The 13,173-nt window shown below is 34.7% G+C and overlaps 1 protein-coding gene across 1 annotated transcript in view; it reads left to right on the top strand.

The window, feature by feature from the left end:
- The window catches only part of NOX4 (NADPH oxidase 4), a 152,449-nt gene that overhangs the window by 69,558 nt on the left and 69,718 nt on the right, over positions 1 to 13,173 (top strand). Inside the window, exons 9-11 of the mRNA XM_081098394.1 lie at positions 377 to 541; positions 924 to 986; positions 12,019 to 12,079. Coding sequence (XP_080954520.1) covers positions 377 to 541; positions 924 to 986; positions 12,019 to 12,079 — 289 coding nt within the window. The remainder of the gene's footprint in view (positions 1 to 376; positions 542 to 923; positions 987 to 12,018; positions 12,080 to 13,173) is intronic.

Genomic DNA, 13,173 nt, shown 5'->3' with positions numbered 1-13,173 from the left:
TCTGCCTGCCTGCCTAATCGCCCCTAACCACTTTTCCTGCCTGCCTGATCACCCCTAACTACTCACCTGCCTGTCTTATTGCCCCTAACAACTCTGCCTGCCTGATTGCCCCTAACCACTGTGCTTGCCTGCCTGCCTGATCACCTCTAACCACCTCTGCCTCAGCCCCCACTGCCGCGGCTTCACCCAGAAGGATGTCTGAAATGACGTTGGGAAGGTCGTTTGGCTGTCCGGTCTAATTAGCATATTATGCTTTTATTATTATAGATAACAGATTACAATATTTTTACTGTAGTGTGTGAAATAAACAATTAGACAGGATATGAGTCTTACAATGCAAGTATTTTTTAAAGTGCATTTCAAAAATTCTCCGTAGACTTGGCTTTGGATTTCTGGACCTTTGTGCCTATATTGCGCTGAAAGGCTTTACAGGTGCATCCGGAGTAATAAGCCAGTCACCATCATCTCCGTTATCAGTCACCCTTCAGATGTTATGGAAATTCGAATGGTCAAAGAAAATTTTAAAGCAAGACCTGGCCAGGTGAGTCATTGTTGAGCAACTTTTAAAATACCTTTTATTCTTTTTTGTTGTTATTTTTAGGATATTTTTTCCATTGATTTTTTATTGAGAGTGGAAGGGGAGGATGAGATAAAGAGAGAGAAACATTGATTTGAAAGAGACACATAAATTGGCCTTGACCAGGACTGGGGATCAAATATACAACCCAGGTCCGTGCACTTCACTGGGAATCAAATTCAAGACCCTTCAGTTTAAGGACCAACACTCTAACCATTGAGCGAACCAGCCAGGGCATAAAATACCTTTTATTCTTATGTAATTTTTGAAAATTAGCATACAAGTGCCACATTGGAAAATTAAAACTTCTCTCTTGGTCATTTAAAATCTTTTTGTTGCTTTTCAGTATATCACTCTACATTGCCCCAGTGTGTCTGCATTAGAAAATCACCCATTTACCCTCACAATGGTAAGAAACTTGTTTTTTTAATTTTTTAAAAATGAAATGCATATCTTACTTTTTTATACTTCACCTAATTCTAAAAATCATTCAAGGCTGTCACAAGATCCTTGTGTAAGTAAGCCATCTTTTTGCAGAGAAATATGTTTATCTATACAGAAACTTTGTAACTATTTATTTATTATTTTATGCTATTTTAAAATTCAGAGTAATATATTTAAATTTATTAAATCTTTTTTATTCAAAACGCATAATTTTTTATAATTGCACTTTTTCTTTTGTGGATTATGTACCAAAACATAATCTGTGCATGATTTTCTTTAAAGAAACTGAATTTCTTTAAAGAGATTGAGTTGTGGTAGCAGCATAAGAAAATCCAGGCAGTGTTTAGACAAGAAAAAGTCCATTGTAATAGTCCTGTATATGGGGGAGACAAAGGAAAATAAGGTAAACAAAATAAAATGGAATAATAATGGAGGGGGCTAGCTAAGTAATGGAATCACCATATATTTTAGCACATTGTTTACATTATTTTATGCATTCTAAAAATGACATGAAATAAAAAAGTAAATAATTCACAATTAAATAAGATAAATTTGGAACTTTCCCTCATTTTCCCCTTTCCAATTATTTTTCTTTCGAGTTTAACATATATTCCTGTAGACATTTTACTTTATAATTTGGCATATATAACTGTTTGGCATTTTTGATGAATTATTTGTTTTATAATTTTCTCTTTTTACTCAACAATATATTATGGAAAACTTCATTTACGTTTTATATGCCTCACTCTTTTTAATGACTACATAAAATTTTATGTTATTTAATATTCCCCATTGATGATGGGGATTAAGATTTTATTCCATTTCTAACTAAGGTAACAGAACAGGGATCGCATGTTTAAGTGTGTGCTTAAGATATGCAAATAAATTTGAACAAATTATAGGGTGGGGAGACAGATAAATAACTGGTTTGACACTGGTTCTGAGATGTAAGATTGGGTTTACTAGGATGGAAACTGCTATAAGTTTGATATGCCTCTTGAGAATAGTACTTGTGGAGACAGCTAGGCCAGAAAAATCTATATTTAGAGGATAAAAGAAACAGAAAGGGAGTGTCAAATGGTTAGAGAAAAAAACAAGTTATTTGAATAAATAATTGCAATTCTTTAAAGGAAAAAAATTTTTCATTGCTTCAAATTTTGCATTCTGTTTGTATGTAATAAATTTATTTATTAATAATTAAGAGAAAAACATGGTGGTCACCAAAGGGAAGGCAGGTTGGGGGATAGTAAAGGGTAAAAGAGGTCTAATATATGGTGATATAAGAAGATTTGACTTTGGGTGGTGAGCACACAATTCAATATACAGATGATGTATCATAGAAATGTACACTTGAAACCTAGATAATTTTATTGACCAATTTAATTTGAAAAAAAATAATATGTAGTCTGGCATCTAGTAAAATAACTAACAACATTCTATTAGATCAAGAAATATTTAAGTTCAGAAGTGAGTTGGGTGGAGGCAAAGAGATTGGATGCTTAGAATTCTATATTCATGAGTTTTTTATCTGACCATATGTGTACCCTACTCTATATAGGTCTCTAGGAAATGGTTTGTGTACCCTTCCCAGATTTGGGAGAATTAATAGCTGGCTCACTCATATTATCCCCCAAGGTACAAATCTTGCTGCTACCTATAAATGAATTTTAGTAGAGAAAACATTTTTAAGATACATTTTACATTATGCTGTTTTGTTAATTTACTATTGTTGACTTTAAACAGATGGCAACCAGATATTTCTCCAGCAAATTGTATTTATTCAGGAACAACAGAGAACTGCAATTTGGAGCATGTGGTCTAATGGTAAACCATATGCATGTCCAAAGAACAAGAGAAATAAACTTTCTTTTGCAGAGGAAAAGGGAGTTCAGAGGGGTTGTAAACAGAGTCCATTGAAGGAGACTGGGAGTTTGCAGTGTAGTGGCTTTTCATTGGCTGAGTTGTAGCAGTCTTTCATTGGCTGAGTGGTTGCTGGGCAAGGAGAAGGTCCTACTTCTTCCTGTTGGAGTAGCTAAGTAGAAAAACATCTTCCCGTTGGACATGGAAAGTATGTCTCTTCCTGTTTGGGGTAATTGGGTGTAAGTGGTGAGTGAGTGTTCCTCCTATGGGCCCTCACAGCTCAAATTTAAGAGGGGTTTCTGTTTATTAATCACACTATGTTTTCCTGCCAATTCCCTTCCTTTTGTGCAGTTAGTTCTGTGTGGCACTTACATGTAAAATGCATGCTTCTTAAGTATTTTCACTGGAAAAGGTTCCTTTGATATAAACAGAGTAAAACAGTAATTTCCTATGTGCTGATTCCCACTAAAAGTGTGTACATACCCCATCTTTGTCAAAGATAATAGTCCCTACTAATTAAATGCTTAAGAAGTTCCTTCATAAACTTTGAAAATATTATATTGTTTAATTCTTACTATATTCCTATGACACGTGTACTGCAAATTACATTTTATGTAGAAAACAATGTGACTGCAAGAGATGAAATAAAATCACACTGCTAGTTGGTGGCACAGGTGAGATACACAGACCTGCCTGGCTGAATGGCGTGTTGTCAGCTATTCTGCACAGTCTGTCTCTTGCCTCACCACTCATTGATGTTCAGAGCATTCAAATTTCTAAAACTATTATTGGTTGTAGATATACTTGTTGTTGGTGTCAAACATCCAAAATGTATTACCATTTAGGAGAGAACTGTACTGAAATTACCAAGAGGCATTTTCAAGAGAAATATGCAATTGAAAGTTTTGGATTTTCTGTAGTACTAAGCTCTTCGAATAGTGTGGAGAGTTAAAAGTCAAATAAGTTCTCTGCTAGAAAACCGTGACAGTAGAAGAAAAAATCAAATCTATAAAATATGCAATGCTTACAAATTCTGTAGTTTGAACTTCAACTCATTTTTTAAATGGAGAATAAATTTTTAAAACTGAAAATATGAGAAATAAGTACAAAAGATAAGGCACAGAAGCAAGAAAGTAATTTTCACAATTTCAGTCATGGTAAAGCTAAGTTTTGAGTACTGATTTTATTAGATACCCAAAGGTTGGAGTTTTATTTACTTAAGGTGCTTCAGCATTTTTTCACTTGACATTTATTTTCCTAAACAAAGACATGATAATTTGGTGGGTTTTCCTAGGGCGTTGTGCTTGTTTTCTGCTATTGCACCTACAAATCTCCTAGGGCAGAGCCAGCAGGCACATGTTTGGTGTCAAGACTGTGGGAGAGCGGAGGTAATCCTATACTAATAGAACATGGATTTTGGAATCCTAGACAGTCTGGGTTGGAGGACTGGATCCCCCACTTATTAGTACTATATCCTTGGATGAGATAATTAACATATTTACCTTTGGTTTGCTTCTTTATAAAGTGTGGATAATAATAGTGACTTCTCTATGGAGTTACTGTGGGTAGGAATTAAAAAGATATAAGTGCTAATATAGTAAGTTTTCAGTAACTTAGAAGTTGTTACCCACTGTCTCCTCCACATTTTACCTTTCATAATTTGTTGATGCCTCTCTACTTGTGTTACCACTCCCCACGTCACCTTTGCTATTATGCTTTTTATTTTTATTTGTTATGGTTGTTGTTTTAGATAATGAGTGTAGAACCAAGACAATCGGATTACATTGAATTTTTTTGCCTCATTCTGCAGCATGAACTAACTGACCAAGCTCTGGCCACAGTCTGGTTTAGAAGCAGTTATTTCTGGGATGGATGATTTATTTGCCTCTTGTGGTTTACTAGCAGTTAGGATGAATGATGGACCTTTATTGGCTGAAAACCTGGGTAGAATTTTACGTGTTGTTCTTCAACTATGTATTGGATCTCTAAGTGTTTTCCAGCTATGCTCTGTAATTGCCAAGTTTGGATTTTCTAACAAAACAAATCTATTAAAGTATGCTATCATCTAATTTAGATGTAGGAACCAGATATGATTTTACAAAGCTCAACCTTAAAGCATGAAACCTACTGCTTACTACAAAATGTAGCTTCTCTTAGTATTTAACTGAGACAGACATTTGTTATGCTGATTGATATTTTTCATAGATTCTCAAAGAAATAATGCACAATCTACCTTTTTATGGTGGTAACAGATTGAAGCTTACATAAATATATCTATATCCATTCCTTATTATTTTAATTCAGAAGTACACATGTACTTTCCTGACAGCTGTATTCTAAATTGTGTGACTCATGACTCTTAAGCTTGGATAACCTAATTTCACATATTTTTCCGTGAGTCAGAGGCAAGTTTAGCTGTTAGTTTGTTATTGTCTGTACGCTAACATAGCATGCCTTCACTGGCCATCACTGTTCTGCTTTGTGTTTTTAATCTCTCAGCCAGTCACTTTGGGAATAGCCTTTCCAGTTTTCAATGAAAACCAGACAGGAATGGCCATGCATGGCTTAAATATTGAAAATATTTATTTCATTTCATGGGTTTAAATATAAGCAGGAAATCTGCTTTAGTGGTTTGGATCTTCTGTCTTGCTTTCATCTATCTAATTCTTAAAAATTGCTTTCCTCTAGGGCTTTACAGATCTTTTGCTTAGACAGCTTAGAAACTCAACGAGGATAGATGACAGATTAGCAAGGCAATAAAGTGTCTTAACTACAGACCATGCACAGTGGTGGAAGTTGCCACAGAAGGTCACTAATGTTCATGAAATATAACGGGACATCTGAATTCTCTGAAAGTTAAACATCACCTAATTGCTCAAGGCTGGCTCTTTTCCAGGGAAAAAGAATATATTTCTTCAGTGCATAATGAGCGCCTGAATATATGAACATTAATTGGTCAGTGTGTTCAGAGCAAACCTGCTATTTAATAGTAAACTTGATTTATTCAATTGGTATTTTTGGATGCCTCCTTTAAACGAGGTATCAAAGAGAAAATGTTGGATAAAAGCCCTTTCTTGACTCACATCTCCTTCCAGCCTCTCCCCCATTTTTCAGTTCTTCAGTTTCTTTTCTTTCATTTGCTCTTAAATTCACCAATGCTTGCCCACAGCACTCTACTAAAACATTTCCAAGGTCAGCATGACCATGTTACTGCTAAATCTAATGGTCATTTCCCAGTTCTCAATGGGTTTGACTTCTCAGGAACACTTGACACAGCTGATCACTTGCTTTATTAACATGTGTTGTTCATTTTGCTTCCAGGACATCCATTCACCTGGTTTTTCTCCTTATTTTTCTGACTCTTTTAAAAATTTTTTACTGTTCCTTGTCATTCCCATGACCTCTAAATATTAGAACACTCCAGTGTCCATTCCCTGAAACCCTTTTCTCTCTGGTGATCCTATTCAATCTTATTCATGCATCTCTGTGTTATTGTCTCCCAAATTTATATTTCCAGCTCAGCTTCAACTCTAAAATTCAAGATCATATATCCAATTGTCTACCCAAAACTTCCACTTGGATTTCTAAAAAAAATCATAAGTTAGCATGTCTAAAATTGAATTCTTAACCTTTAGCCTTCCAAATCCATTCCATCCATACTCTTCCAACCCTCTTCAGTTACTGCCAAGTTGTTCAGGCTGAAAATCTGGACATAAACTTAACTTGTACCCTTTTTTTTTAAAAGAAAAATACTGCAGTCAACAATCTGTCCACACATTTTCTTGCCTCTACCTTTAAAATATGTCCATAATTTTCACATACCCAATCCACTGCCATCTGCATGGCCACCTAGTTGGTCTCCCTCTGTCTCCCCTCACTCACCTTTCGGGTACTCTTAAGAAACAGCCAGGATGATTATTTTAAGATGCAGATTAGATCATGTCATTTATCTGTTTAAAAACCTGGCAGTTTTCACCCTGAGTTATACTTGATATAGCTTGACTTGCATCTGTGTGAGTGTGTGTGTGTGTGTGTGTGTGTGTGTGTGTAAGAGGGGATGTCAGAGGTCACTATGGCAGGAAATACACTAAGGAAAAGGAAGGGTGGTAGGAAATAATGTTAGAGAATTCCTGAGGAGTCAGATTATGTGGGGTTTATAGGGCATGGACAGGGTTTGGCTTTTGCTTTGAGGAGGGAGCCATTGGAGGGTTCTGAGTAGAGGAATGACATGTCTAGCCTAATTTTTAACAGCATCACTCTGGCTGCTATGTTAATATTAAATGAAGTGAAGCAGGGAGACCACTTAGGAGGCTGATGTGGTCATCCAGTTGAGGTATGATGATGGCTTGTCCCAGAGTGGAGCTGGTGAGAAGTGTCAGATTCTTAACACATTTTGAAGTTAGAGTTAATAGGATTTCTTGATAGACTGGGTATGGAATGTGAAAGAAATAGAAGACTCAAGCTTATCGTCAAAGTTTTTGGTCTTAGCAACTAGAGCTTTGTTAACTGAGATAGGGAAGGCTGTGCGGAGAGCCGATTATGAGGAGAATATCTAGAGCTCAGTTTTGGACAGGTAAATTTGAGATGGCACTTAGTGTGCCTTTAAAAAATATTTACTGAACTAATGAATGGCAGGCATTTTGGCTCTCCTTTCCACTGTACTAGTTATTCCTGCATCTAGAGCCCTTTTTGTCTCACCTCTGCTTATCTTTGGGTTTGTGGAGGAGTAATTGCCTGGCGTGTGCTTGCAGTGAGGCGAATCTGGGGGTCCAGTTATTCCATATACAGACATGAACAGTTATTTTTTAAAATCATGAGCCCACACCCAGCCTCCATCTGAGACCAAAGATTTCTCATTATCATGTAGGAAAGATGGGCTTGCTTCTCAAAGTAGATCTCCTTTTTGAAGGTAGACTAGTTAAGTGTGGGAATGAAGGGGCAGAAACATGTTTTAGTTGATCCATGTTGGTTTAGGTAGATTATTAGAGTGGATCAGGAGAAACATGAAATATAATGTTGGAAAGAATTTGGAACAGATGTGGTTGGCCATAGAGGAAGGAAAATAACCGGGTGTTTGTCCATAGGGGGAACAGAAAAGGTTAACCAATAGGAGATTGCTATGATCAGACCCTTTCCTTGGTAAGATTGTTTGAGAGGACATGAAAATTGATTGAATGTTGGCACGAAGAGAAATACCTGATATTACTCTGGGATTTGAGGCTCTGCTCTGATAAGGATTTTTTGGATTCTATGGCCAGATATAGGAGAAGGAGAAGGAGAATATAACTTGGGAAGTAAAACAACAGCAATTTGAGATATATTACATTTAGAGTGAATCTCTGGTGGAAATGTCTAATAGGAATAGAAAATGTGAAACTAGATCTTTGGAAGAAAGAGCTAACAATAAAGTCCCGAAAACAATGATTAAAGAACATTATGTTCTATGATCATTTCCTCTGGTTTAATAAATTTAAAAGCAAACACACTGTGGCTTTTAAATTTCTTTTCCATGTTGAGTAAATCCTTGTGCAGTGACATCATTTTTACATTTCGTTCCCAAAATGTAAGATAATTACATAATATCTGTTTGTATTTTTGTGGGACTGTTACAAAATCTTTTGAGCACATTAAAATCTCAACATCATATTGAGCAAATAATTTGAAGGAAAAGTGTTTTATTCCCTCTAGGATAGCAAAGTACACATTTTCTCAGATCTGTTGTTATAAATTTTGTCACTTTATTTTCTTAGACTTAACTAGATGTTGTGGTATAGTAAGGTCTACAAGAGCCAAACTCCATTCTCTTCATCTAGGAAACTTATGTGAGACTAAAGGAAGACTCAAAAATGTTTTAATGTTTACTTTTAAATTTAACATTTAAAACATTTAAAATTATAAGCATTGTGAAAGCTAATAATAAATTTTAAAAAATAGATGTGTAAGAAATGAGTTCTTACTTTCTATCTTTATTTAATTTCCCAGAAGTTAATGTTGAGTAATAGAGTATTATATATTCTCTTCAACAAATTTCTATGTATAGAGAAAAAACACTAATATCCGTTTTTATTTTAATGATGTGAACTTAACTACACATATTGTCTTGCAACGTTTTAAACTGAAAAATTGGCATTAGCATGTATTTCTTTACTAATGTTCTGGGAGAAACAAGATAGCCATGGATATTAATACTTTATTATTTCTTTCCTTTGAGAAGTTTTCAAAAACACTCTTAAAAAGATATGGATCCCTCTCTCCAACAATGTTGATTAAAACAGCCAGTTGCGCCCTAACCGGATTGGCTCAGCAGATAGTGCGTTGGCCTGCGGACTCAAAGGTCCCAGGTTGGATTCCGGTCAAGAGCATGTACCTTGGTTGCAAGCACATCCCCAGTGGGTAGTGTGCAGGAGGCAGCTGATCGGTGTTTCTCTCTCATCGATGTTTCTAAACACTCTATCCCTCTCCCTTCCTCTCTGTAAAAAATCAATAAAATATATTTAAAAAAAAAAAAAAGATAGTAAGGCCCTGCTGGTGTTTCTCAGTGATTGAGCATCCACTTATGAACCAGGAAGTCACAGTTCGAATCCTAGTCAGGGAACATGCCTGGATTGCGGGCTGGATCCCCAGTGTGGGGCATGCAGGAGGCAACTGATCAATGATTCTCTCTCTTCTGATTGGCCAAAGTCTCTCTTAAAATCTGTCTTCTTAATTCTTAACTAGTCAGAGGAAATTTCTAAAGGCATCATTCCCAAGAATTTAAGAGAAACAATATTGTGTTTTATCTTTTCAAAGCAGATCAGCCTTAACAGCTGTATTAATACATTTGGCCAGCTAGTAGAAGAGGAAGCTTTATAGGCTCCTACAAGACCTGAGGAGATGTTAAACATCGTATGTAATTATCTTTGACAATGTCTGTGCTGAAAGAATAGAACAGGGGTATGAATACTTGGCAAATGTTTATGTTTTCCTTTAGAATAATACATTAAGAGATTAAGTCAAGCTAGATGCACACTTAGTCACGTGGAGACAGACCTTTTTGCTCCCTATTCTATTTTCTTGGATTAGATTTTTACATAACCTAAGATAGTGAGTTAAACACCAAGTAACATATGGATAATCATATTGGTATCTTGGAACTCTGTTGGGATTCTTGCTTTCTGCAAACTACAACTTTTACTACATAGAGGTTCTGGCCAGTCTTAGGTAGTATGAAGTAAAAATGGTGGGTGATTTTTACATATCACATCATTTTATTTGGAGACTTACTAATGACAATACTGATTGAGCTCAGAATTATTAAAAATCAGAATGTAAATTAAATAAATATTAGACTCATAATTATAAATGAAATATTTTAATAGTGTATATTTGATTTATTTTAATATTTCCTATTACTGCAAGCAGTAATAATCCTATTAGAAACACTAATTGCAGAATTGTAGTTTGGAAATCTATGTTACATTAATGCCCAGCTCTGAACATATATTAGATCATATGCTTTTTAGTTTGTGATTTGTCATGAGCATATGATTAATACCTACATTTTAATTTACTTTTATTCACTGATATCCAAGTCTCCTTACTTCTGTGATAAGTCATTTACATATCTCCATGGTATCTTCATCTTCCTTTATCTCCTCTCCTCATAACAGCCTACCTGACCTGTGTTAATTGGTCACCACAATGAGCTTGAGGATTTTAAATTTGTTTTATGTAACCCATTCTCTCTGACAGGGGCCTCCAGAACTACTGCCATTTTCTTGCATCTGCGCTTTAACTTCAGTCCACATTCCCCCTAATATATATTGTTGTACATTGGTTCAATTCATCTTGAACCAATATGTTTTTTCCTCCTTCTCAATTAGATTTCTCAAACAACCCTTATCTTTTGCCACATCTTTATTTTAATGAAGATAGTGACATTTATAGTTAAGAACTATGTAGTTAGATAAATCTGGATCTGAACTCTGCCTTGTCTTTTTACTAGTTCTATGATCTTGGGCAAGTTAATATTTTTAATTTCAATACCTCTATTTCCTTAGCTATAAAAGACAACTCTCTAAGGTTATTGTGAGAGTTTGAAACTGAAGCACTTAGCACTGCCCTTGGCACATGATACTCAATGACCACTGGGTAGTCACAGACAGGTGATTCCTTATCTATAACCTTTAGGTTAGATGTATTTTTAGGATTCAGAATCTTGTGGATTTTAAAGGGTGTGCATATTCCTTATATAAGATCTCTATTAGGATGTGAGGCAGCATTCTTAAACAAAATGATATTTCTGTAGGGAAATACTTCTGTATAATTTTTATATGGAAGTATTAGCCTCCCATCATTACCCATCCATCACTTCAAGTCAGATATTGCCACCGAGCTATAAAAATACTCATTTTTCAGAACTGTTGAATTTTGGAATTATGAATAAGGGATCGGGATTCTGGAAAGTAAAAGGAGATTCTGCATTTTCTTATTGTGAACTATACTATTCTCTCATTTTTACTATGTGGGTGTTTTCTAGATCTTACAAACATGGGCCACTGATTCTTTTTCTTATTTTTGTTACCATAACTCACTCTCCTCCCAGGTGCCCCTGCCTGGGGATATCACTCCAGATAGCTTCTGAGAATTAAAGGAATTTTATAGAAAGAAATGGGATGCTTTCAGCATCAGTTTCCCCTTTGGATATTGGATATTTAAGTCACATTGAGAATTATATTTTTCTGTTCTCCAAAATTTGTTAGAATGCGAAACATGATAATATCAGGAGAGAAAAAGACATCAAAATTTTTAGTGTACATTCTGCCTTTGTAGTAAAAACTGTGACCTCTTAAATATTTTAACTCAGAAGATATTTAAGCAAGATTTATAGTAAGATATAATATACTAGCAGTTTGAGACTATATTAAATTGTTTTATTTAAATACAGGTTTTTAGAGACATTTATATTGTCATATTGACTAGTTGACATTGCTCTTCACTTCCACTAATGACTACCTATATATATATTTATTCCATTGCTTTTCTATTTTATATTGATTTGGGGGACTTGGAATGAGACTAAAAGTTGCAATTCAATCGTACCTAGTAATACATAATTATTATTCAGAATTTATTCTAGTATTTATTTATTTTTTTAGTGTCCTACTGAAACCAAGGAAACATTCGGGGTCCACCTTAAAATAGTAGGAGACTGGACAGGTATGTAGAACATATTGTTTTAAGATACATGCTTTGAAAATAATGAATCATACAATAATTTGTGTCTAAGTAGCAGAATTGCCAGCATGTATAGAAATGTATATATGTTCTTAAGCTGTTGTTTGTTTTCTTTACTTATACAGTTTTGATATTTATGTTTTCTTCTTATAAGATGAATTTTTGAATTAGAATATTTCAGATATTAGTAATTTTTATTTTCAAATCTTCACAGCAGCTTTATTTGTAATAACCAAAACCTGGAAACAACCCAAATATCTATTAACAGCTGAATGGATAAAAAAAATAATTGTGGTATACTCATATAATGGAATAATACCTAACAATACTAATGAACAAACTATAGATATATGTAACAAGATGGCTTAATCTCAAAATAATCATGGTTAATGAAAAGAGCCAAAGTCCCCATGCCTTAGAAAGTACTGTAAATTGCATAAAATTCTAGAAGATGTAGTACATTTTAATAATGTATTATTCACTGTGTTTGCAAATCACAGGTTTCCACCTACTTGACAGATGTACTGGCAATAGTGGGAACACTGAACTATTTTTTTCCTTTGTTTTAGAGAACATTATTTTAAAATTGGTGGTTGGTTTTACTCTTAAAATAATTGACACTTGGGGTTGATATCACACAAATCTTCCAGTTCTTGCATGACCTTTCCTGTGGTATCCATCTACTACATCTCTGAAATAGTGGTCATTCTTAATGACCTATTGGTGGTGGTATTTTACTCATTTGTTCAATAAATACTTTTTTTTTATTTGAGAGGTTATATTAAGAGTTCTATGTAAATAAAAGAAACATTCATTCTTCATATTTCCTTGAGTGTTTAGGTTGATTCCTCAGAGGAAAAGATGCAGGCATAAACATGAATGCAGATGTAAATAAAGATATTCATAATTGAGTGCTAAACTAGGAATTAGTTTTTGAAAACTATAGGGAATCAGAACATGTAGTCTAGGGCTATAAGAGAAGGTTCACAGAGAAGATATAATTTGAGCTGAACCTGGAAAATCAGGGACATGAGGGAAGAAGTAGGTCGTTTAAGTGAAAATCACAGCATTGTCAA

The sequence above is a fragment of the Myotis nattereri genome (assembly GCF_964212035.1).
Source record: "Myotis nattereri genome assembly, chromosome: 9".
In the NCBI taxonomy this organism is placed as follows: domain Eukaryota; kingdom Metazoa; phylum Chordata; class Mammalia; order Chiroptera; family Vespertilionidae; genus Myotis; species Myotis nattereri.
This window is presented reverse-complemented; position numbering and strand designations above follow the sequence as displayed.